Here is a 27,500-nt window from a genome sequence, read left to right on the forward strand (position 1 = left end):
GTGTGTGTGTGTGTGTGTGTGTGTGTACAGGGATGCATTCAGAGTCCAAATGGTGCATCAGTGTTTAAGTGAGGAAAGTTCCTGATGTTCAGAGCTGAGTTCTGGATTTATAGAGCTCCACATTCAGATCATTTACATTTAAAATTTCAACTGTCTAGACCAAATTTTTAAATTGTCTAGACCACTGGCAACTTTAAACATGTAAAAAAAATGTATTCTAAATGTAAAAAAAAAATTCATAGTAATCGGAATGAGAATGTGCACATCTCGTTTATCACTGATATATAACTGTATGAACAGAGCTTGCTGGTGTGATGCTATGTTTCAATAAACAGAACACACACACACATACACACACACACACACACACACACACACACACACACACACACACACACACACACACACAGTGTAGAATAGCACTGGATCCAGCACATACACACATACACACACTGTTATAACAGGATCCTCACTGCTCACTGATCATCACTCTGAATATGAACCTGAGACTGATTTATCCTTCATACAGGTGTGTGCTGTACTGATGTGATTGCTAACACTTTTTGTGTGTGTGTGTGTGTGTGTGTGTGTGTGTGTGTGTGTGTGTTTTCCAGACTATGTGAGTGTACCGAGGCTGAAGCTGAGATCATCCTGCAACTAAAGAATGAGTTGAGGGAGAAGGAGCTGAAACTTACCGACATCCGACTGGAGGCTCTGAGTTCAGCACATCACCTGGACCAGATCCGAGAAGCCATGAACCGCATGCAGGTATACACACACACACACACACACGCATGCGCACACACACACACACACACACACACACACACAGACACACACACACACGCACACGCACACACACACACACACGCACACACACACACGCACGCACACACTCATTTACACACATTCTCTTTGGGACAGAATGAGATCGAGTTGCTGAAGGCGGAGAATGACCGATTAAAATCCAGTGGAAACTCCACCCCTTCTGCCATGTCATCCAAAACCCCCCGCCCCCCCTCAGAGACCTCAAGTACCTCCTCCTCATCCTCCCGCCAATCACTGGGCCTGTCACTCAACAACCTCAACCTCACCGAGAACATCATGTCAGGTGGGAAGATCACAGCTGTGGGTTTACCAACAAGAGAGAGGAATATTTATCCTTTATTGTTTACTTTGTTGTTGTTGACTGTTTTTAAGTAAAGTGTGATATTTTCATATCCAAACACACTGATGATCAGATTAGACCAATCAGCAGCGCTGATTTGACTCCTATTTACAGGAGCTAAAACCCTAAGTTTTGAAAAACACACTATAAACATAAATTATTGTAGCAGGAAGTCTGTAAAGAAGGAAGTCATTGAGAAAGGAAGGCAGTCATTCAGGAAGACTTCAGTCAGGAAGGATGGAAGTCAGAAAGGAAGGAAGTCAGAAAGGATGGAAGTCAGGAAGGATGGAAGTCAGGAAGGATGGAAGTCAGGAAGGATGGAAGTCAGCAAGGAAGAAACATAAATAGAATAAATTGAGATCATTTTGACTACCAGTTAGCGAATGAAGGCATTAGCAGTTTAGCAGTCTGAGTGCTGCACAGTTCCTACAGGAACTCTAAATGTGATGGAATCTTTCTGCCTTTCAGACCTGCTGCTGGACGATGGCTATGAGGGAAACCTGCGTAAAGAAGGACGAAGTGTCCGCATTCTTGTCACCATCAGTGGAGGCTCCAACAGGACCAAGGTGACCTTCAATGTGCACTGTCTTTAACTAAACATGGGGATTATTTGATGTTTAATGTTTGCCAGTGGTAAAGTATAAGATGTTGTTTGTTCAGGGGTTAAATAGTCTCGAGTACCTCATCGGCTCCATCGGTGTCAGTGGGAAAACCAAGTGGGACGTCCTGGATGGGGTCATACGCCGACTGTTCAAGGTTTGGAACTTGGAATTAATACTCATATCGTACGACAGGGAAACTCGTTCCTGATGCTTGATCATGAAGTTTGACCACATTTACCTGATATACAGATCAATACACTACTGCAAAATAGTACATAATTATTATCAAAATACTAGTACTCATTCAGTACTCATTCAGTACTCATTTAGTACTCATTCAGTACTCATTCAGTACTCATTCAGTACTCACTCAGTACTCATTCAGTACTCATTTAGTACTCATTCAGTACTCACTCAGTACTCAATCAGTACTCATTTAGTACTCAGTACTCACTCAGTAACATTCAGTACTCACTCAGTACTTAGTACTCATTCAGTACTCACTCAGTAACATTCAGTACTCACTCAGTACTTAGTACTCATTCAGTACTCACTCAGTACTCATTCAGTACTCACTCAGTACTCACTCAGTACTGATTCAGTACTCATTCAGTATTCACTCAGTACTCACTCAGTACTGAATGAACTCAGTACTCATTCAGTACTTACTCAGTACTCACTCAGTACTGATTCAGTACTCATTCAGAACTCACTCAGTACTGATTCAGTACTCATTCAGAACTCACTCAGTACTGATTCATTACTCATTCAGTACTCATTCAGTACTCACTCAGTACTGATTCAGTACTCATTCAGAACTCACTCAGTACTGATTCAGTACTGATTCAGTACTCATTCAGTACTCACTCAGTACTGATTCAGTACTCATTCAGTACTCACTCAGTACTCACTCAGTACTCATTCAGAACTCACTCAGTACTGATTCAGTACTCATTCAGTACTCACTCAGTACTCACTCAGTACTCATTCAGAACTCACTCAGTACTGATTCAGTACTCATTCAGTACTCACTCAGTACTCACTCAGTACTCATTCAGTACTCACTCGGTACTCATTCGGTACTCACTCAATACACTTTTACTGTGCAGTAATAGAGAAAGTTATTAGCAAGGTTCTGTACAGATGTGAGTGTAAAAGCAGATGTTTTTGTTTGTATAAAGCATTGTGTAGTTTGTAGTGTCACTGATGGGGTGTTTAATGGGGTGTTTATCAGGAGTACGTGTTCCGTGTGGATCCTTCAACGAGTCTGGGCCTGAAATCAGACAGTATCGTGAGTTACAGGATGGGGGATGTGGAACGCTCTCAAGCTGCTGAACTTCCTGAACTTTTGCCCTGTGGATACCTGGTGGGAGAAAACAACCTCATCAACATTACACTCAAAGGTGAGACGCTTGTATTTAACCAGGTGGAAACAGCAAATATAACTTTATTAAAACTTTTAAATGTACCAAAAAGGGAATAAGTACTAATGAAGTACTACATGCTTCCAGTTTGAATACTGATTCTATAGAACTCTATTCTGAATCCAGGCTCATTTTAAGTAAACACTTAGATAATTAGATAATTATGCAGTGTGCAGTAATACAAGTCAGTACTTTTAGTACCTTTTTAGTAAAAAACTTAAGAGCACATACAGTAGCCTGTTAGCTGTGTATAAAATAAGTACTCAGTACTCAGGAACAGCATTAAGACAGCTACAGATTATTTATTCAGTACTCAGTGTAAATGAGATGCATGAAGGATACTGTAAACCAGGGGTCACCAACATGGTGCCCGCAAGGACCACGAGTCGCCCGTGGGGCTTTTCTAAAAATAGCTGTTTCCTACTTTGTTAAATCATTGTTGATTATTATTATAAGAAATCATTAACATGATCAGCGTCTTCACATAGATGAATATTATTAATTATTAATAATAACATAATAATAAAATGTAAATTGAGCAAATGTATTATTTCAGATCAAACTGAAAACTGTGTGTATTAAACTGGTAGCCCTTCACATTAATCCCAATAAGTAGCTCTCAATTTTAAAAGGTTGGTGACCCCTGTTTTAAACAGTACTTTTTTAGTACTTAGTATTTGGAAAATTCACTCAGCACAGGTGTCTGTAGTATTGTTGCAACTCAGAAGTCAGAACTCAGATCCTCAGTATAATAGTTCAGAAGTTCTGATTTTAGCAGGAAGTGAAGTTTGGGTGGTAATAGTAAGTGGTCATTCTGGGGGTTTGAGTGTGTATGTTAAGTGGATGAGCATAAATAATGCAGGTGAATAAACGAGGTGCTGCTGTTGCTGTTCAGGTGTGAGGGAGAACAGTATCGACGACCTGGTGTTCGACACGTTAATCCCTAAACCCATAATCCAGCGTTACCTGAACCTCCTGATGGAGCATCGCAGGATCATCCTGTCCGGCCCCAGTGGCACGGGGAAATCCTACCTCGCCAACAAACTGGCGCATTACATCATCAACCAGAGCGGCCGGGAAGTGAACGAGTGCAGCCTCGCCTGCTTCAACGTGGACCAGAAATCCAGCAAAGTGAGAAGCCACGTTTTATAGTTCTGTTCTCCTCATACTCACATAACGACTTCCAGAAAAATAATACATATAGTAAAACATATGTGAAGTAAAATTATAAATTATATTTATAAACAACAAATAATAAACAATTATTACCAGTGAATAAACAAATGAGTGAAGTGTAAAAACAACGTTGGGTCAAAATATATACTAATAAATTACTACATTTAATCTTTATTATTGTAATTAAGCCAATACTAACAAATATTTAACAAAACTTATAACAGATAAAAGGTGTGAAAGAATTAAAAGTGTAAAGTTTTAAGGAATAAAATGTAGTTTTAAAAAAGAAATAACTAAGAAATATATAACAAAAACAATTTGACGAAAAATTCATAGGAAATAAAATGTGAATTAATCTAAAAATATAAATACAAATGTATAAGTTGTGTGTAGGTTAAACATAATAACAATAAAAATCTATACAATATTATAATTATAATTAAATAATAAATTACAGATGAAGTTTACAGTAATAAAATATAAATATATATTCTTTCAGAAGTCGAAACACAGAGAGATTAAATTTAATTATAAGCATTGCGTGTGTTGCTTAGATGTATTATTATATTTGTGTGTGTGTGTGTGTGTGTGTGTGTGTGTGTGTGTGTGTGTGTGTGTGTGTGTACACAGGATCTGTGTCAGTACCTCTTGGCTCTGGCTGAACGCTGTAACTGTGATAAAGGAGACAGAGAGCTCCCCCTGGTGGTTCTGATCGATAATCTGCACCACATTGGGAACCTGAGTGACATTTTTAATGGCTTCCTCAACTGCAAATACCACAAATGGTACAAACACCAAGAACATACAGCCTACAGTCCTACACACTGCACTAACAACATTATTAGAAACACTGCTGATCTTTTACTCTGTGTGTGTGTGTGTGTGTGTGTGTGTGTGTGTGTGTGTGTGTGTGTGTAGCCCATATGTGATTGGGACGATGAACCAGGGCGTGTCCTGTTCCCCAAATCTGGAGCTGCACCATAATTTCAGGTACGCTGAGCTTTAATCAGTTTGTTAGTGTATATGGTAGTTTGAGGCCACTGTGTGTTGTGTTTAACTGCTATAACATTACCGATGTCAGGGGTGTGTTTAGACTCTGTAGTGTTAATGTAAACTTTTATAAAATTTAGTTTTTCTTTCATTCATTCTTTCATTTCTAAAAAGTGTGTCTGTGAAGTGAACATAGTGTCTGCAGTAAATGAGTCTAGTTTAACGTGTGTGTGTGTGTGTGTGTGTGTGTGTGTGTGTGTGTGTGTGTGTGTGTGTGTGTTATTCCAGGTGGGTGTTGTGCAAATCACACAGAACCAGTTCGGGGTTTTCTGGGTCGGTTTCTGCGCCGGAAGTTGATCGAGATGGAAATCGACAAAAACACTCGCAGTAACGAACTCATCAAGATCATCGACTGGATCCCAAAAACATGGCAACACATCAACACCTTCCTGGAAGCACACAGCTCATCTGATGTCACCATCGGTAACACTCACACACACACACACACACACACACACACACACACACACACACACAAACAAAAGCATGCACAAATACATGTCATTTGTATTAGACATTTAGAATTGAATTTTAAAAAGATTGTGTGTGTGTGTGTGTGTGTGTGTGTGTGTGTGTGTGTGTGTGTGTGTGTGTGTGTGTCAGGTCCTCGGTTGTTCCTGTCGTGTCCGATGGAGGTGGATGGTTCTCGTGTGGTTCACGGATTTGTGGAATTTCTCACTTGTGCCCTACTTACTGGAGGCAGTACGAGAGGGCTACAGGTATACACACACACACACACACACACACACACACACACACACACACACACACACACACACACACAGAGGTGTAAAGTAACAAATTAAATAAATAATTTTAAATGAGCAACCTTTTACTTTTACATGAGTAGAATATTTAATTCTTTGCACCTTTACACACACACACACACACACACACACACACACACACACACACACACACACTTGTGTAATATTACTTTCCCACTCTCTTTGTAGCTGTATGGAAGGAGAGCTGTGTGGGAGGATCCCTCCAAGTGGGTGATTGACAGCTCACCATGGAGCTCCACCCCCCTGCAGCGTGACAGCCAATCACTGCTGCCGCTGCGGCCGGAGGACGTGGGATACGACGCCTTCGGCTCATTTAAAGATGGAGCTTCACCTAAACAATCACACAAACACACAACTCAGAGCGACAGTGACGGAGACCCACTGGTACACACACTATTCTGTGTTTGTGTGTGTGTGTGTGTGTGTGTGTGTTGTGTAAATGTTTCTGTGTGTGTGTGTGTGTGTGTGTGTGTGTGTGTGTGTGTGTGTGTGTTATTCCAGGTGGGTGTTGTGTGCAAATCACACAGAACCAGTTCGGGTTTTCTGGGTCGGTTTCTGCGGAAGTTGATCGAGATGGAAATCGACAAAAACACTCGCAGTAACGAACTCATCAAGATCATCGACTGGATCCCAAAAACATGGCAACACATCAACACCTTCCTGGAAGCACACAGCTCATCTGATGTCACCATCGGTAACACTCACACACACACACACACACACACACACACACACACACACACACACACACACACACAAACAAAAGCATGCACAAATACATGTCATTTGTATTAGACATTTAGAATTGAATTTTAAAAGATTGTGTGTGTGTGTGTGTGTGTGTGTGTGTGTGTGTGTGTGTGTGTGTGTGTCAGGTCCTCGGTTGTTCCTGTCGTGTCCGATGGAGGTGGATGGTTCTCGTGTGTGGTTCACGGATTTGTGGAATTTCTCACTTGTGCCCTACTTACTGGAGGCAGTACGAGAGGGGCTACAGGTATACACACACACACACACACACACACACACACACACACACACACACACACACACACACACAGAGGTGTAAAGTAACAAATTAAATAAATAATTTTAAATGAGCAACCTTTTACTTTTACATGAGTAGAATATTTAATTCTTTGCACCTTTACACACACACACACACACACACACACACACACACACACACACACACACACACACTTGTGTAATATTACTTTCCCACTCTCTTTGTAGCTGTATGGAAGGAGAGCTGTGTGGGAGGATCCCTCCAAGTGGGTGATTGACAGCTCACCATGGAGCTCCACCCCCCTGCAGCGTGACAGCCAATCACTGCTGCCGCTGCGGCCGGAGGACGTGGGATACGACGCCTTCGGCTCATTTAAAGATGGAGCTTCACCTAAACAATCACACAAACACACAACTCAGAGCGACAGTGACGGAGACCCACTGGTACACACACTATTCTGTGTTTGTGTGTGTGTGTGTGTGTGTGTTGTGTAAATGTTTCTGTGTGTGTGTGTGTGTGTGTGTGTGTGTGTGTGTGTGTGTGTGTGTGTGTGTGCAGTATAATTAAACACTATTTTAACTCCTCCTCTCTAGATGAATATGCTAATGAGGCTACAGGAAGCTGCTAACTACTCCAGCGCCACTCAGAGCTGTGACAGTGACAGCGCTAGTCACCATGACGACGTGCTCGACTCCTCCCTTGAATCTGCCCTTTAAGCCCCGCCCCCATCCTGTGTCTCTCTGACTGTACAGAACCCAGAAGTGCTATCTTTCTTCTGATTGGACGTCGATGTTGAGAGAAGTGGAATGAACAAGAATAAACCTTGAGGAAACACATGATTACAAATGCATTCCACATGCAGCCAAACGACAAACAAACAAACAAACAACAGGAAGTTTTATTTCATGTGTATTTCTTGTCATTTTTGCGAGCCGGAGTGTTGGTTTTTCCGTCGACTCGCTCGACTCCGTGGTGCTGCCGCGGTGCCAAAAAAACTTGTTTACTCTCGTACGCCAACAAAGCACAAGCGGGCCGCATCTCATTCCCCCGCTACTGTGAAACCACGTCGCCATGACGATCGAAATTTAACTAAGAAGCCGCGATCGTCTGTAACGCCGAGCTGAAGCATTTTCTCGCTCATTCCACTGCCTGCAGTTCCCTTTTTATCCACCAGGAGGAGGAGTATTCCACACCATGGGATAGAGGGAGGAGGGGACGAGTCTGATGTTATGGTGCTTCTTTGCTGCCTTACGTACATGTGCCGAACTGCGGTGTGGAATTCTGTGAAATCCGATAGAGGGACGGAAATGTGTATGGACAAAAAGAAAAACAAATTAAAGCCACGTTTTGCATATTTTTATTTTTGTTACCTCACGAGTGAGTGTTCGATTTCAGGACCGGAGCGATAAATATACAAAAAATAATAATAATAAAAAGAAAGAAAGAAAGTAAAGTAAAGATGGAATTTATGGAATTTATGGAGCCCAGTTGAGCTGGGATGAAGTGAACTCTGAGCACAAACACTGACACGTCGCTTCGCTAGCATGCTGTTTTTACTTTCATCGTCTATCTGTCTGTGTGTGTGTGTGTGTGTGTGTGTGTGTGTGTGTGTATTGGGGGAGGGGAGTTTAAGTCTTGCACATTTTCTCAGATTTATTTTACAGGCAGAAATTTTGGGAATCAGGCTGATTGTTCTGTAAAGTGAAATACAGCTCTGACAGTGGAGATGATGATGCTGCTGCTGCTGCTGCTGATGATGATGATGATGATGATGATGATGATGATTGGAGTAGATCCCTAAAATCACAGTATCACATTAGCACCTTTTCATCTAAAACACACTGTACCCACTTTTTATTCGGGTTTTTTTTAATTATTATTATTTTTTATTTGATGTTTTCAGCTTCATTTTCCCAATTCTTCTTCTTCTTTTTTTTCCATTAATGAAAGTTTTGTTTCATTTGATAAGGAAAAAAATCTGAACATTTTATACATCTAAAATATAAAATAGTTTATAAATGGTAAATAAAATGATAAATAAATATATTCATGGTTACAGATGACCAAGTAGAATTGTGTAAAAAGTTGGTGCTTTACAAAAAAACCTGTGTTTATAACATGAATATTACATGTTTATGACACGAATATTCAGATTATTCACTTTGCTTTTGTCAAAATAATTTTTAGTTGGAATTTTAGAAAAAAAAAACATAATGAAGGACGAAAAACGTCTTCAGTTGAACCTGAAATGTAAATCCCACAAAATTCTCACCTAACTGTGAGTCACGAGGACGGGGGTGCCAATACTTACTGCTTCAAATTATTTACCACAACATGTAATTATTCTCACTACCTCACATCGATCACATTATTATTATTATTATTATTATTGTACTGAGATCGTAAGTTGGCAGCCATCATTTATTTTACTATGAAAATATCTTCAAGTTTACAATTGAAAAAAATATGTATATTTACTGCCAGGAATATTTAATATTCATAATTAATCATTTTAAAAATCATTCATATTCTTAATAAAAATGTAATAAAAATTGATGTTCCTCAGATTGTCCAAGCATGTGGAGAAAATATTAAAGTAATAAATAAAAATAGAAATAAGTTCAAATAAATAAATTCATTAAAGCAGTTCCAATAAACAAATAAAAAAAGCACTTTTAGAACTGTCATTAAATAGAAATAAAATGTTTTATAAACAATAAAATATAATGAATTTGCATATAGAATTTAGAATCAAGGAAAAAATAAAGATGAATTTTTTTGTGAAGATCTGCCACAAGTTTAACATCAAGGAGACGTTTATTTCACTGTAAGCAGTAAAAAAAAAATTATGAAAAAAATGGTGCTGTGTGTCCATGGTGCTTCTGATCATATCAATTTATTTCATAATAAATAAGTCAGTAAATAAATACACACAAAATCCTTAATATAAAGTTTTTAATGTAATTTGTAACGTCATTTTTCTACGTTCTTTTCTTTTCTGTATATGTTTACAAAAATGATCTCTGAAGGTGCCGAGTACCAAAATGACCTTTGACCTTTTTCTCCTGCTCTGTGGGCATCAAATTGTTTTAACTTGAGCAGAAATAATGTAGAAATAACGGAAACATTTTCTACGTTTTTTTTTTTTTAAAGTGATAAAATTTGTTTTTTTCTTTTATTTAAAAAAAAATATACAAAGCTGCAAAAAATGAGGCTCCATTATACAAATTCATCATAAATATAATATTTACATTTTTCATTTCAAGTTGTTTTTTTTTTCCTTAAATCTTTTTAATCCTTAAATTTCCTATAAAGCAAAACAACAACAGTGAACAAAATTTCTTTCATTCTTAATGTCAATTAAAGCTTCACGAGTTTTACACATTTTCAACATTTACTAATTATTTCGCAAAATATAAAAAAAAAAAACTGTTATTTTTATATTTTATTTTTCTTTTCCATTTTTGATCACTTTGTGATGTTTTTTTGGATTTAGAAAAGAAAAGAATGGATCAGTGTTTTACTGAAAAAAAAAAAAAAAAAAACGAAAATGATGTTTCTTTTCCTACAAATGAGTTTTTTTCTTTACTGTCTTTATTATACTACATCATGTTATATACACCATGCGGCCAAAAGTTTGTGGACACCCGACAATGAGATTGTGCTTTTGGAACATTGCATTTCTCATTTAATCCATATTTGCTGTTCTAATGAGCTCCACTCTCCTGGAAAGATGTTCCTCAAGATTGTGTGGAGATTCATTCAGCCACAGGAGTGTTAGTAAAGCCAGGTACTGATGGGGGTGAGGTGATGAGGAGGTCATATGTCTGGAAAAGTCAGATGTCCAAAACCTTTCGGACTTTAATGTGTCACATCTGAAGCGAAATCTGAAGCGAAATCCATGTAAAAGCACTTTTAAAACGAACTCTGTGTAAAAATCCCCAGCATCATATTCTTCTTATTTATTTAGAATTTATGTCAAAAGTTTCTCATTTTGGCGCAAAAACATTTATTCAGATTTTTTTTCTGCTCCACAAAAGCTGAAAATGTGAGAACAAATAACATACAATTAATAATAATAATAATAATAAGGAAGTGAGAATTGTGCGTAAAGGATCACACGTCTATGCTTTTCGTGTGTGTGTGTGTGTGTGTGTGTGTGTGTGTGGGTGGGTTGTGTTGTATTGTTTTTGTCTCAGTGTGAGTGTGTGTTGGGTTTTTGTGTGTAAATGTTTTATATTTTGTACATTTGTAAGTAAAATATTGTGTAAATAATCAGAGACTGCGATTTAAAATCATCTGGAGAATTTTGTAGTCTTTGTATGAATCTGAATAAATGGAGTTTGGTGTCACCTGAAAACTTCTGCTTTCATCTATTCATCCATCCATCCATCCATCCATCCATCCATCCATCCATCCATCCATCTATCTATCTATCTATCTATCTATCTATCTATCTATCTATCTATCTATCATCTTTTTTTATTTAAATCGAGAATATTTTTACATTTTAATATGATGTTTATAAAATAATGAAAATAATTAAAAAAAATATTCATATCTTTATGTTGTTTATTTTAAATAGATAAATTAAAAATTTATAAGTTTTAACCATTTCTAATTATTTAATTGTCTTTTGAAAAACCTTTTTATTTTATCTAATTAAAAAATTCTTTAAATTAAATTTTTACATCAATCATGTGGTCAGATTTAAATAATTTAGATTTTGAAAATAATTCTTTGGACAAAAAAATTATTTGTAAGTAAATTATTTTTTCTTTTAATTTCTATAAGTTTAATGTGCATGTTTGTTTTTTTTACATTTCACTGATTAAAATGTAACTTTTTAATATACATTGTTTTTTTTAATATTTTTATATTTTATTAATTAAATTGTAACAAATAAAAAATAAGCAAAAAACTGATATAATTTTAAAAAACAATTACAAATAAATTATTTTAAAAAGTAAACAATATATATAAATAGATAGATATACATAAGTGTAAATTGTAAAAAGAAATATTATTTTTAAATTACCTTTTTATATATTTTAAATAAACAGGTACAATTAAATTATTTTGTAAGTAAAAATACAAATAAAATATATTAATTTTTTTATTTAACAATATTTATTAGTGTTAATAATTAAAAAAATAACCGGATTTTGAATAATTTAATTAATGACAAATAATTGTATTTATTTATTAGTGTTCAATAAACAAACAAACATAAAAAGTGGGCATTTCTCAATCCTGTCCAGCTGGTGGCAGTAACACACAAGTTTTCCACCTTAAACGAAGAAGAGTAAAAGTAAAGAGTGGAGAAGTGGATGAGAAAAGGTTGAGAAGTGAATGGTAGGTAGATGAGATGTGGATGAGAATGAAGGAGATGTGGATGAGAGTGAAGAAGACGTGGATGAGAGTGAAGGAGACGTGGCTCACTGGTCACTGGTGATGTTGCAGTAACACTGAGTAAAGCTGTGAGTGTTTCCACTTCCTGTGTTTAAGAAAAGCGTGCAATGTGATTGGCTGAAGGACACTCAGGGTGTTGACTGTAGGTCTGGGGTGAAACCCAGAGGAGATACAGTCATGATGAAGAGGATAAAGGATGAAGGATGAGGTGTTGATGATGTGTGTCTGCTCTGAGATGTTTTGTGTGATTATGAGCTTTATATCACTTTCTGTAACAGGTTCATTAGAATATGGTTAATGGGCGTGGCTTGTGAATATTAAATTGATCTGGAGTTTCTACACCATGTTGTGTGTTAGCTTTAGGTTTGTAATTGAACTCGATCTGTAAATAAAGTCAGTCTGAATGACACTTTTCACAGATTTTCTTGCCATGTTTGTTTCCTCTGTAATTCCAGTCTCATTCTGTCTGGGTGTGTTTTTAAAGTAGAATGAAAAGATCGTTATTTCGTTTATTAATGTGAGAAAAAGCAGCAGGATCGATCAGTGCTACATTTCCGGCTCGTGTTTTGTTTATTATAGAGGGAAGAAGAACGTCAGAAAGAATAAAGAATCTGAAATTATTATTGAATTTCTTCTGGAAGCTGTGAATGGAGGCGGAGTGTAGAGTTTACTGCAGAATCCACACTGAGCATCGCGGTGCTCTACTCAACACGCCAAACAGCCTCGACATCCCAACACCCTCGACACCCCAACACACTCCAACACCCACCACACGCCAACACCTTCAACACGCCAAACACCCTTGACACCCCAACACTCTCGACACCCCAACACCCAACACATGCCAACACCCACCTGCCAACAGACAGACACGCCAACACCCTCAACACTCCAAACACCCTCGACACGCCAACACCCACTGCACGGCAACACACCCCAACCCCAACACCCACTATACGCCAACACACGCAACACCCACCTGCCAACAGCCAGACATGCCAACACCCTCGACACGCCAACACCCACCACATGCCAACTCCGCCGACACCTCAACAAGCCAACACCCTCCACACTCCAACACAACCCAACACCTCCACATGCCAACTCCCACCGCCCCTTAACACGCCAAAACACTCGACACGCCAACTCCCACCACACCTGCCAACAGCCAGACACGCCAACACACACCACACGGCAACACGTGGCACATGTCAACACCCTCCACACGCCAACACACCCCAACACCCACCACATGCCTACACCCACCACACTCCAACACCCACCACACGCCAACACCTCTATATGCCGACACGCAAACACCCTTGACACGCTGACCCTCCGACCGCCCATCCCTTGATACGCTGATCCTCCCAACACGCCAACACCTCGACACACGATCCCCTACCACGCCAACACCCTAGACACGGCGATCCTCCTGACATGCCAACACCCCCTGACATTCCAAACACCCCTGATATGCCAACACCCCCCTGACTCACCGACACACACGACATGCCAAAACATGAGACGCCGACCCCCCCCACATGCTGTTCCTCCCTAAACCAACACCCACAATACCGTAGACACATCAAACACTACAACTACACACCAACGCCGTTAAACGCTGACACCCCTGATACAGTACCTCACCCCCCTGCCCCTACACACAACCAACAATAACATAGTTAAGAGGCTTTCAGTGTTTCCCAGAAAAGCTTCGTGCTTTGTGTGTTATAATGGTACATTACAGCTGAAGCTATACGGGGAAAATTACAGGGTGTCGGTTCCTGAGAGCCCACGCTAAACACATTTCAACACCTGGAGGGGGAGGGGGAGGTTAGATCTTTAACAGCGTGAATCATGACTAGCATCAGTTGTTTCTAATGCAGAACGTTCAGGTTTCTACTGGTCACCTGAAGAGAAACAAGCTGAAGTTCACCTTTTAGCATGGCACCATGGAAACTCTTTCAACCCATTGAGTTTATTCTGCATTAATCACGCTATTTGTGTTCGAGCCAAATTCACAGAGGGACACTACGTTGGAGAAGTGAAATAAAGAATGTAAATGATTGATTATAAAATACAGCGGAGTTTAATTTGTTCCGGAAACGTGCTCGCAAACCAGTTTACTCGTATATCAATACAAGCGCTTTTCATTAGAAATAATGTAAATATTATTTATGTTCAGATACGTTTCAGATCTCCAACAAGATCCCCATAAAAATATTAGTACAGTTCAGTATAATAATACATTTATAAGTGATGTTATTGTATTACTGCATACTGTAACAATAATCTTAAATAAAAACAAATCAACGGGATGTTTACTGTACCTTTAAGAAATGTCGAGGCTGGTATGAGGGAGATGAGGAGGAGAGGAGGAGGAAAAAAGGATTGACGAGGAGATGAGGAGGAGAAAATGAGTTGAGGAGGAAAGGAGGAGGAGATGAGGAGGAGAGGAGGATAAGGAAAGGAGATGAGAAGGAGAAGATGAGATGAGGAGGAGAAGAGGAGATGAGGAGGAGCAGAAGGGTTATTGCTTGGAAGGAGAATCTCCTTCTGTTCTGATGTGGAAGTCTTTCAGCAGAATCACTGACTTCACTTAATTTACGCTTTTTGTGACTCATTTAGATGTTTTGAGTCCCTTGAATCTCTTTTTTTTCTTACCTTTAATCATGAATCAATTTAACGACACTTTTACCTGTTTTTCATTATTTCACAGAAATGTGACATTATATTATCATTAAAGAGATTCAGAGATCTACAGACTTATTCAGGTGATGTTTTTCTACAAAACTTTGCATTTTCTCCCACACCGAACACACCTCCCTAATCTCACTTAAACTGAGGGATTCTATCAGTTCTTCAATGTCATTCATGTCAACATTCAGTCCCAATGACTTTCCCACAGACATGATTTCGTGAACAGGCTCCTTTTCGGAAGTGAAATCTTCAAGTCACGTTTAAGAACGCAGTCAGGCCACATTTTCCTCCAAGCAGAATTGAGTGTTCTCTTGGAAGCTGCCTCCCAGGGATTATTGAGGCAGCCCATGATTTTAAGGCAGCCCATGATGTGATGATGTGATCCTTCCAGAACTCTCGCAGGGTAAGGTTTGTTCTTTCAATCAACTCAATGGATCGCTGAAATAGACCTTTTGTGTACAGTTTCTTGAAGTTCGAGATGACCTGCATGGATCAGCATGGACTGGAGTAGTGGCGTGAAGTTGGGAAGAAGGAACTTCACCTTTATATATTTGAACTCTTGAGCATTGTCCATAACTAACAAGACTTTCAGTGCCAGATTATTTTCTAGAAGATATTTTTAATAGCAGGATCAAAGACGGTGTTTATCCGTTCTACTGCGTATTCTACAATTCTATGCATTGTTAACTGGAGTAAACCTAGCTCGCGGTATCATTAAAATCCACTATTGGTCGCCCTCTAGAGGTCAATGATTGGTTGTTAGGAACGGTGGTTAACAGTAATTGTTTTTTTGGGAACAGTGGTAATCAGTGAGTGGCTGTCAGGTACAGTGCAGTGGTCATTGCTCTGTACATTTATCTGATCTTTTGAGCAAAAGGAGCCTCTCTCTGATTGGCCAATGTGGACGAGGTCTTGTCAGTCATTTCCTGTTTCTCGAGGTCCATTTCCACCTCACAAAAGAAGCCATTAGGGTCTCCACAATGGCTGGAGCTGAAAGGAGGAGTCGTTGGAGATTACACTGTTCTCCAGGGAACACAGCCCAGTGCAAGGTAAAAGTAAAGAAAAAAGTAATGGCACCCTTAATATTAGGGTTTAACTATAAGACGTCTGTAAAATCGAAACAGGATTCATCAGGAGCACTGCTGGGTCTGTGCAGCAACACCAGGCTGGAGGTGTATACTACACATAATACTTCATTTATTTCAAGAATATTTTGATGTTAGAAGGTTACCAGCTCCACCAGCCAGCATCATTCTGCCTATTAATTACAAAGTTCTGGATTTTATGCTAGTTTTTGTGCTAGCTTGTTTACCACTTTGTGAGTGTTTGTTAGCCTGTTTGCTGCACGTTAGCCAGACGAGCTCTCTCGCAGAGCAGTGATCTGATTTCCCAAAGCTAGAAAAGAGATGTTGTGATCATAGACTCAGATCTGAAGTGGATAAAATAAATAAGTGGCCGCAGAGCAAACGTGCAATTTATGCAGTAAACTTACGTGGCTAATTTATAGCTTACAGTAAGTAATTCCTTGGACCAGCCTATTCCACGTGTGATCCGATGTCCCGGCAGTTCCAACATGCAATTATGGTATGGCAACCTGGAACAGAAAAAAACACCTTTTAACTGTCACTTCATCTCATCATCACATCAGAGTGCTAATTAAATGTATATTTATAGGTGTTAGAGCAAAAAGTAAAGTTTGGAAGGAAGTAACAGATCGTTTGGTGTCTCTGTGGAGTGAATGTAACTAGAACAGTTAGCTTGCTTTGCTAAATCAGACAAATGTAATTGAATTTGACTTAAGTAGTTAGCTTTAGAAGCTACATATATACACGTTATAGGCAAAGTTTGTGGACACCAGAGCATAAGATCGGTAGGTGCTTTTTGATCGTTCCACATTGAGTCTCCATTTACTGTTAAAATAACTCTAATATTCTTTGAAGATGTTCCATTAGATTTTGTGGAGATTCATTCAGCTACAAGGGTGTTATGAAAAGTCAGGTAATGATGTAGGTGAGAAGGTGAGGAGGCCCGAGGTGCAGTCAGCGTTCACATTCATCCCAAAGGTTTTTAACAGGGTTGGAGCTCTGTAGCAGAAGATCTTCCATCAAACCCAACCCATGGAAAGCAGATCGTCATGGAGCTGGATTTGTGTACAGGAGCATTGTCATGCTGGAACAGGTTTGGGTCTCCAAGTTCAAGTGAATGGAAAATGTGATGCTCCTGCATCCAAAGGCACTATAACAGTGTAGCTACTTCCACAGACTACTGTGTGATGGTGACTCATTGTTGAGGTGAGGTTCTTGTTTAGGAATTAAAAAATAAAGGTGGCAAAAAAACAGATTGAGGTTTCATTGTTTCCTTTAGCTGCTGAATATATTTTTCATTCATATGAGTATACTTTTGTGTTCTGCTACACTTCTTCCTCTTGTCCATCTTCATCCTCTTTAGTTTTCTTCCTCCATGAGCTCGTTAAAGGTGTTTATCAGAGTGTTTACCTGTATCCATGAAGAAGCTGTTAAGCTCCATAACAGCAGATCGATGAGGAGACGGAGTGGCGTTACTGCAGAAATCAACCTGATTTGCCTTTAATAGTTTCATCATGCGTTTGAGCTCCGAGCAGCTGCTGAACGCCGAGACTGAACGCGGGGATTAGTATGGTTACGTCCCGCTGGTCTGATGGGTATTGATTTGAACGTGATCATGAACACCAGATACGTACCGTCATCACCTCAGTGTGGTGTGTGTTTTTATTGCCTGACTGTCCTGAAGATCACGGATTCACCCTCAAGCATGCTGTATTCACCAGACGCAGGGGTTTACACTAACCTGCTTTTTAATGCGACAGTCATGTGACTCGTTTGTCTCAAAACACACCGATTGCTAGTGTGTGGTTTAACTGCAGCAGAACTTTGTGCAGATCTACTTTTCCGATTTATCAGGATTCATGGTGTTTTTGTCGCAGGTTATCATTAAGACTTGCATCATCTCAGCCGTTGTCGTTGCGATATTTTTGAGGACCCAGTGTGTTTTTTTAGGTCTGTTTATTTCCATTTTCTCATTCTGTCTTATTGGCTGTTATTTCTTTGTCTCTCTGTTCCTTTACCTCCATCTCTTCCTCTCTCCTGTCTTCTATCCCTCCCCCTGAGTCTATGTGACAGACAGAGCTGATGCCCACTCATAGTTACACTGGAGCGCGGGTCAGGAAACGGATCAGCAGCCTCCTCCTCCTCATCTTCCTCTCAGAGCCCGGGTGATGACAGGAGCTTGGGCCTGGTGTCACTTCATCCATCAGACACTGACAGTCACGTGTCCTGCTCCCTGATGGGACGTCACCGAACTGTAAAAGAGTCCAGGAAAAATGTGCTGCAGGCCAGGACTGAATTCTTCCTCTCTCTTTTTCTCTCTCTTTTTCTCTCTCTATCTCTTCCTCTCGCCCACTCACTCATTTTTAATTAAAAGAAATCTTTGTCTCAGTGTTTCTCTGTGACAGCCCCATGGCAGCAGGCCTCTGTCAGAAAGCTTCAGCTCCACAGTGTTTGATCATTTGTGCATCAGTGTGTCTGGCTCAGTATCTTCAGCCCTATTTGAGTGGGATTAGGTTCACACCTCCAACATCATGCTTACTGTATCTTCTCCCTACAAATTACAGCCCAAAGTCCTTCTGCTGAGGAGAAGTCAGTGTTTGTGGATTATCACCTTTTATTTACACCATTTGGCAGATGCTCTTCTCCAGAGTGACTTACATTTATTTCATTCATACAACTGAGCAGCTCCTGGGGTTAAGGGCCTCGCTCAGGGGCCCAGGAGAGGCAGATTGATGTGGCTGGGATTTAAATTCATGGCCTTTGGATCCTAAGTAAATTACATTAACCACTAAACTACCACCTTAGTGTTTTTGGTTGGGTGTTTGGGCTGGTATTTGTCTGGTCAAAGTCTTTTAGGTCAAAGTTTTAGAAGTAGTTGTTGTTTGACTGGTACTACTCAAACTGTAAGTGTTGGTGGCTGTTTGTGGGACAGTGTTTGTGAGTCAGTATTGGAATTCTTGCGCTTTGTACCAGTGTTTGTGGATCAGGGTGTTTGGGTTGATGTTGTAATGCTGGTGTTTTGTGTGTGTTTGTGTGTTAGTGTTGTAACGCTGGTGTTTGTTGGTTTGTAATGCTGGTGTTTTAAATCAAAGTTTGTGTGTTGGTATTGTAATGCTGGTGTTTTGCGTGTGTGTTTGTGTGTTGGTTTTTCATTCTGGTGTTTTGTCTGTGTTTGTGTTGCTGTTGTAATGCTGGTGTTTTGTGTGTGTTTTGTGTGTTAGTGTTGTAATGCTGCTGTTTGTTGGTTTGTCGTGCTGTGTATTGAGTCAAAGTTTGTGTGTTGTATTGTAATTTTGGTGTTTGTGGGTCAGTATTGTAATGCTGGTGTTTGGTGTCTGTGTTTGTGTGGTGTTGTAATGCTTGTGTTTTGCGTGTGTGTTTGTGTTGTAATACTGGTGTTTTGTGTGTTGGTGTTGTAATGCTGGTATTTTGTGTGTGTGTGTGTGTTGTAATGCTGGTATTGTGTGTGTTTGTGTGTTGGTGTTGTAATGCTTGTGTTTTGCGTGTGTGTTCATGTTGTTATACTGGTGTTTTGTGTGTTGGTGTTGTAATGCTGGTATTTTGTGTGTGTGTGTGTTGTAATGCTGGTATTATGTGTGTTTGTGTGTTGGTGTTGTAATGTTGGTGTTGTGTGTGTGTGTGTTTGTGTGTTGTGTGTTGGTGTTATAATGCTGGTGTTGTGTGTGTGTGTGTGTGTGTGTGTGTGTGTGTGTGTGTTGTAATGCTGGTGTTTGGTGTCTGTGTTTGTGTGGTGTTGTAATGTTGGTGTTGTAATACTGGTATTGTGTGTGTTTGTGTTGGTGTTGTAATGCTGGTGTTTTGCGTGTGTGTTTGTGTGTTGGTGTTGTAATACTGGTGCCTTGTGTGTGTGTTTGTGTGTGTGTGTTTGTGTGTTAGTGTTATAATTCTGGTGTTGTGTGTTTGTGTATTGGTGTTGTAATACTGGTGCCTTGTGTGTGTTTGTGTGTTTGTGTGTGTGTGTGTGTGTAAGTGTGTTAATGTTGTAATACTGGTATTTTGTGTGTGTGTGTGTGTAAGTGTGTTAATGTTGTAATGCTGGTGTTGTGTGTGTGTATGTGTATGTGTTTATGTGTTGTAATTCTGTGTGTGTGTGTGTGTGTGTCTGTGTGTGTGTGTGTGTGTGTGTGTGTGTGTGTGTGTGTGTGTGTGTATATATATATATATATATATATATATATATATATATATATATATATATATATATATATATATGGGTAATGCTGGTGTTTTGTGTTTGTCTGCGTTTTAATGCTGGTTGTTAATGTTGTAATGCTGGTGTTGTGTGTGTGTATGTGTATGTGTTTATGTGTTGTAATTCTGTGTGTGTGTGTGTGTGTCTGTGTGTCTGTGTGTGTGTGTGTGTGTGTGTGTGTGTGTGTGTGTGTGTGTGTATATATATATATATATATATATATATATATATATATGTGGGTAATGCTGGTGTTTTGTGTTTGTCTGCGTTTTAATGCTGGTTGTTATGTGTGTTTGTGTATTGGTGTTGTAATGCTGGTGTTTTGTGTGTTTGTGTATTGGTGTTGTAATGCAGGTGTTTGTGGGTCAGTGTTTGTATGTTGCTGTGTTTTGCTATAGTAACTGATCTACAGCAGTGTTCAGGCTCGGTGATTAGTGTTTAATAGTGTTTGAATAAAGATCAGAGATTAGAGACTGTAGACTAACACCGTGTTTAACAGTGAAAATGTTCATCATTAGTATCAGATGGAGCTGCACTGAAACCTGTTCCATGACTGAGTGTGTGTTGTGTATGAGGTCGGTGTTTGTTGACCGGTGTTACAATTCAGCCTTTTTTGGTGGATGACAGTTTTTGCGCATTGTTGTATTTTTAAATCTGTGAGTTTTGACTCAGCTCTTTGTGGGTCTGGGTTGGGTTGATGCCAGGTCTCTGCGGAGGAAAGGGCAGTTCTGAAGGGCACTGTGGAGGGTACAGCTGGTGCTAATGCTGCCAGACCTGCACAAACACAGCCAGTCAGCTGCTGCTGAGAGACCTTCTGTCCTCTGAGGAGTAGCATCCACTCCTCCATCGCTCTTCCCTTTTCTCTTTCTCTCTCTCCAAACACACAACTTCCTCACATTGCTCCTGTTCTTCCTTGGTATGTGGGCAAACCCCATGATTATGAGAACAGCATAAGAAATAAACCTGTAATATTTAGAAGGATCCGGGGATTTATTCAGGGTCTAACGAGGACTTTGAGTTGTTTAATGTTAGATTTATGATGCTGACATTTACTGAGTGTGTGATTTTCTTTTGCACACATTATTTAGATTTCTCCCTTAATATATCTATAGTATCTTCTGTGAACACATTTACAGGAGTAGAATATCATTATAAATAAACCACCGCAAGGGTCTCACAGGTCTCGTATTTTATTTCCTGTTCTTCTGATGTGTAAAATATTCTCCATTTCCACACCTAAGTTAACAACTATAAAGCACCGGTGCGCCCCAGACCACTTTGACTACACATGGCACTAATTCTGTAATAAAGCCGACTGCATCTGTGGGCCGTAAACCCAGACGCTGCTCTGAGCCTGAATGTTCTCCGCCTCCAGTCGACTGACCACAACACAGCCATGAACATCTCCATCAGATCGCTCGTGAGTAGAACGAGGGAGTGAAATGAGTGGGGTGGAGTCTGCTGCAGCTCGTGCCTCTAATCCTGGCACAGATAAGCTCAATCAGGAATTTCTCTGTTTACTGAAGGCATTTATAACAACACACAAACGGATTTATAGTTAATAAACATCACACGGAGACATGATGAGTCTGTGCAGACGTTCTGCTCGGAGACTATCGAGATATCAAAAAGCATCAGGTATTTCAGTGAATCAAGAACATAAATCTGTGTAGAAACACATGAATCACATTTTTTATATGTTTAAATCTGGATTCTCATCTGCAGAACCCTGCAGAACCCTGAGCATAAAGTCCATTTGGAGATCTGGGGGTTTTCTGGCTCTGTGCACCCCCAACAGATCTTATTTCAGACCTGAGGAGACCCAGGTTAAAGGGTTGTTTGGGAACATCTCAGCACTACTTTTAACCATAGCTCTTCAGCAGTCCTTTGTTCCACCAGGAGGTGTGGTGGTCCACTTGGTGCACCACAGACTGCAGAAACTCTTTATTGTGGAGCTGCTATGGTGTACGGTTTTGGCAGCAGGCGATGATGAACCCTGGACCTGCTAACACCCAGACCCCATCGACTGTGCCATGACTTGACCTTCTGTAACTTTTCAAGCTCAGGCCTTAGTCACCACCTGCAGGAGTCTAGCAGCCTCTGGGTGAAAACTCATCATGTCCCACTCGTGATGGTGATCCCGTGTCATGCTGGCTCTCATCACAACTGCTATCGATTTGACAAGTTTCGAGAGAATCCCACCCAGAACCATGACAAGTTTCAGCTTGAACTTTTAGTTTTCATCTCGACCCTCTGGAGCGACACACCGGTAATTCTGTGACTGCAGTTTTCCACTTCTGTCTATACTGAAGCAGCACTGTTCAACACACACACACACACACACACACACACACAAGCCCTGTAGGTTGTGTGACTGAAGGCTCGATGTGGATTAGAGTTTTATATTGACTTTGTACAGCAGCAGGTCCGGACAGCCACACCAGCATGCAGTGTCTAGTCATTATGCAAAAAACTACAGGATGTGTAAGTTCAGAGCTCTCTGTGTGTGTGTGTGTGTGTGTGTGTGTGTGTGTGTGTGTGTGTGTGTGTGACTCAAGACAGCTGTGTGTGTGACTCAGTATGGCTGTGGAGAAAGTCACCGATCATCATTTTCCATTAACAAGTGTGTGAGTTTGGATGCGCTGCTCGGCTGAAGGATCATTTGTTGCGCAGTGTCTGTGTCGACTGTCCTCAAAAAACCTGCAGCAGGTGCAGAACACAGACTCAAGTCACACACTCCAAACACACTCACCATCAGGACTTCTCTTTACCTTCAGAACAACAGAAGTGTCCTGTAAAACACCTGAAACCCTCCCAGAACCTACAGCTGCAGTGTGTTAAGGTTACCATGGTTACCATAAAACTGAATATATTAATTAAGTAATTAGTAATTGTTCTAAAATAATTCTTTCCTGGAAGAGGAAGCGTGAATCCCGGTCTCACAGTCTGCACTCAACAGACGCCTCCATGAATGCAACAGAGAAGATTTAGCTCCAGATCCACACAATGATAGCAAGACCAGATTAGATTGTTATAATACGTCAAAGTACGAGGTGGTATCCAAAAGTTTCAAGATTATCACAAGAAAGTTCTTTATTTATGTTTTCACACTCTCCTTCAAAGGAGCACAGCAGTTCATCTCTCCCAGTGTTCTTATGGAACATGTCCTGGAAGTCTTTTTCTAGAAGCGTGTTGAGCACCGTCTGTGATTCACACTGGATCTACGCAATGGCGTCAAAACGGCGAGCTTTGAGCTGCATTTCCAGATTTGAGCCGAATCTGGCGAGTAGTGTGAGTGTGATCATATGGATTGTTCTCCGACGATCATCATGCACGAGTTTGCGAAGGGTTTTAACATTTTCTGGTGTTGAGCTCGTTGAAGATCTTCCCAGTTTCTTGTTGTCTTCCAGTGATGTCACAGTGGCAGATTTGCTCAGTTTAATGCAGAATTTCACGTTTGCTCTTTGTTCTGATTAAATCGCAGACGTGGTAATGCTCCCAGTAAGAACAGCACCAGTTACACCAGTAGTCAGAAAACCTTTCGACACCACCTTATAGCCTGCACAGTTTGGGATAAGATCAACATCTGAAACCAAGATAAAGATTATGGAGAAGGAAAGGAAGGGATCATGATTCAAAGAGTACCATCATCTATCACACATGAAGGCATGGGTGTGTAAAGCTGCTAATGCATCTGGGTCATGGGTGTTTAATGATGATGAAATTGCTGATAGAAAGATCAGTGTGAAGTTTGAAATGTACAAAGCTTCACCTTCTGTTTACAGTTAGTTCATAAAACAGTCACCTGACCTCTACCCAAAGGAGCTGCTTTTTACTTCCTGAAGATAAAATGTAAGGCAGAAAACTTCACAAACGAACAGTAAGTGAAGACCAGGGGTTCCAGACCTCACACAGTCTTCGAGTGAAAAGTATTAAAAGTCATTCTAATATTTAGAACTGTTCTTTTGTCCAATTATTTACTTATTTATTGATTGATTGATTACGCTGACTGAATGAGAACGGGGTCCCTATAAAGGAGAGCATAGATCGGAGACAGGTGAAGGCGAGGTGAGACGAGGCGGGGCGAGGTGAGGCGAGGCGAGTGTGCTGAGTGCAGGAGGGAGGCGTGGCTGGTGGTTCCCTGACAATGTGTAAATAATTTATATACATTTTTATGACCTAAAATCTAAAACACCTGCCCATGAGACTGATATGTGCTTCTTTCTGAACATCGCATTCCATATTTAGTCTCGATCTGCTGTTATAAAGAGCTCCACTCTTCTGGGAAGATGTTCCACTAGATGTTGTGGAGATTCGTTCAGCTGCATGTGTGTTAGTAAAGTCAGGTACTGGTGTAGGTGAGAAGGTGAGGAGGCCTGGGGTGCAGTCAGAGTTCACATTCCTCATGTTCAGAAGGTTGGAGCTCTACAGAAGGAGATCTGGTCTTAGAGAATCAAAGTTTCTCCGTTTTATTTGATTATTAAACTGTACAATAAAATGCTATTAAAGATGATTTATATGTTGAGATTTTATTACTGCACCATAGACTGAGGGAGATTCTATAGAATCCTGTACAGTATGAAGAATAGAAGAAGATAAAGTGTCTTTAATTCTATAGAAATGGATCATTTATAGATTTTTTCTGATGAACACGTCTGCCATGAAAAGTAATATTCTTTATCAGTGAGACGTCCAGCTGTGGTGAGGTTCATGTGTATCTCCTCATGCACATTAAACCGCATACTGTAGAACAAACGTATCGTATCGTCTCACATCATCTCGGCTCATTGTGTGGCTGAGGAAATAAGTCGTCTCTTATCTCCATCCTCTTTTCTTTTCTCTCCGTCACTATTGACTCCGGGGTGAACGTGAAGGTCAGGGTGGCGTTATTGAGCGCACATTCAGCTGGAAACACGGCGAACACTGCAGCATTAAGGGCTTTTCACACGCCGGCTGAGAGATCGCTTGCTGCTCCACCTGCCAATTTCTGCTCGGTGGATTAAAGGTCAGAATTTCCTCCAACACTCGCTACGGCTTTTCCTACCACAAGCCAGAAATCGCTCCTTTTCCACGTGTGCTAACAATCACTTTACGATTACATACACAGAGTATTGGGACACCTGACTTTTCCACCCAGATGTGCTTCTTCTCCAAACTGTTACACAAAGCTGGAGACACATTGTATCAGACATCTTTGGATGCAGGACCATGAAATTTTCTCTTCACTTAAACTAGGAGACCCAAACCTGTTCCTTTTTTAGTGCACAAAGCTGACTCCACAAAGATCTGTTTTTCTGTGGTTGGAAGATGTGGAAGGTCTCCTGCTATCTAGAGCTCCAACCCTATTAAACCTGCTAACCTCACATATATCATTACCAGATTTTACTAACATCCTTGTAGCTGGAAGAATCTCCACAAAATCTAGAGGAACATCTTGCAGTGCAGTGCTGGAAGAGAAGAAAAATCCAAATCCAATCAATATTTGTTGTGACACCATTTCACTAAAAAAAACATCATCATCAGGACTCTGTGGAGGCCAAAACTATCATTTCCAGGTTTTCTTGTTCTTCTCTACACTGAAGAAAGTTCTGAATGACGTTGGCTGTATGTTTGGGGTCTTTGTTCTGCTGCAGACTGCTGCTCCTGATGGTCCTGAATGATGGAGAAGTATCTACCTGAATTTCTCAGCATTGAGGACACTAATTCTGACCACATCTCCAACTCCATCTTTAGAAATGCAGCTCCAAACTTGAAGGAAACCTCCACCATGCTTTATTCATTATTGCACCACTTTCCAGACTAACAGCAAACATCTCGCCTCCTGCTGCAACAAATATTTCAGATTTCACTTAGTCCAGAGAATCTGTTGCCATTTTCCTGCTCCCAGGTCCTCTGTTTTCATGTAGAGTCAGTAAGTAAATGGTTGTACCTCAGTCCCACTGGTTTCCTTCAGTTCTGCCACAAACACTATTAGTTATTTAAAAGGACTTTATGTAGCATTTTATTTTCTTTATCACACAACATTCAAAAATGGAGAAACATCAAGTTAAAAATAAAATTGAATTTATAAAAAAGATAAAAGCAGTTTGCTCAGAATTGTTTGGTAGCAGAGGGTGGAACAAAACTACATGAGTAAATAATTTGTATAAAATTTCTGAGGTGAAGAAAATATTTTATATATTTGAATGAAATCGTTGTGACATTTTGGATACGCTAGTTAACGTAGCATTAAATTATCTTGTTGTCGTTAGTGATATATTGTCGCTGTGATGTTAGCTAGCTGAGAGTACACTTGTTTATTTTCTAAATATTTCTTCTGCATGATGGTGTGGTGTAACAGCTCTCACTGTACAGCAGGGCAGAAGCATGTAGCTACTGATGGAACAGGACGCGCCGCCATTTTGCAGCAACGTGACTTTGCGTATGTTGGTTATACAAACATAATAAACCCACACAGTCACACTGAGGCACCATCCTGAAGGTCACGGAGGTCAACAAGTCCACAACAAGTCCAAAAGGTCACTAATTATTTAGAGTTTTGTTTTGTTAATGAACGTTGCAAGGACAAGTGGCTTGTAACAAACACCCTTATACCACACACACACACACACACACACACACACACACACACACACCTGGGGGGGGGTGCAAATCATGAGGAAATGCCTTTACTTGTTATTGTCCTCCTCTTGTGTCTGAAGGCTAATTTGCGAGAAATGTCATTTTTATCACCTTGAGTTTTATTGACGTGATGACATCACTGCCTCGAGCGACCAATCACAGCCAAGGACTCCGGCTGAAGGGATTCCGACAGAAGGAACCGTGGAAGAAATAGCCTTGTGATGCTAAGAATTAAAGAGGGAAAACACACAC

At 40.1% G+C, this 27,500-nt stretch overlaps 1 protein-coding gene across 1 annotated transcript in view; it reads left to right on the plus strand.

Moving 5' to 3' along the window:
• Positions 1–11,566, plus strand: part of nav3 (neuron navigator 3) — an 89,926-nt gene extending 78,360 nt beyond the window's left edge. The window contains 13 exon segments of the mRNA XM_046872657.1: positions 615–768; positions 925–1,111; positions 1,637–1,734; positions 1,829–1,924; positions 3,005–3,173; positions 4,090–4,325; positions 5,001–5,155; positions 5,289–5,360; positions 5,649–5,654; positions 5,656–5,843; positions 7,084–7,202; positions 7,442–7,657; positions 7,808–11,566. Of these exon segments, the coding sequence (XP_046728613.1) occupies positions 615–768; positions 925–1,111; positions 1,637–1,734; positions 1,829–1,924; positions 3,005–3,173; positions 4,090–4,325; positions 5,001–5,155; positions 5,289–5,360; positions 5,649–5,654; positions 5,656–5,843; positions 7,084–7,202; positions 7,442–7,657; positions 7,808–7,930 (1,819 nt within the window). The 3' untranslated portion in view covers positions 7,931–11,566.
• Positions 11,567–27,500: the final 15,934 nt, after the last annotated feature.

This window comes from Silurus meridionalis, chromosome 18, assembly GCF_014805685.1.
Source record: "Silurus meridionalis isolate SWU-2019-XX chromosome 18, ASM1480568v1, whole genome shotgun sequence".
Taxonomy (NCBI): Eukaryota; Metazoa; Chordata; class Actinopteri; order Siluriformes; family Siluridae; genus Silurus; species Silurus meridionalis.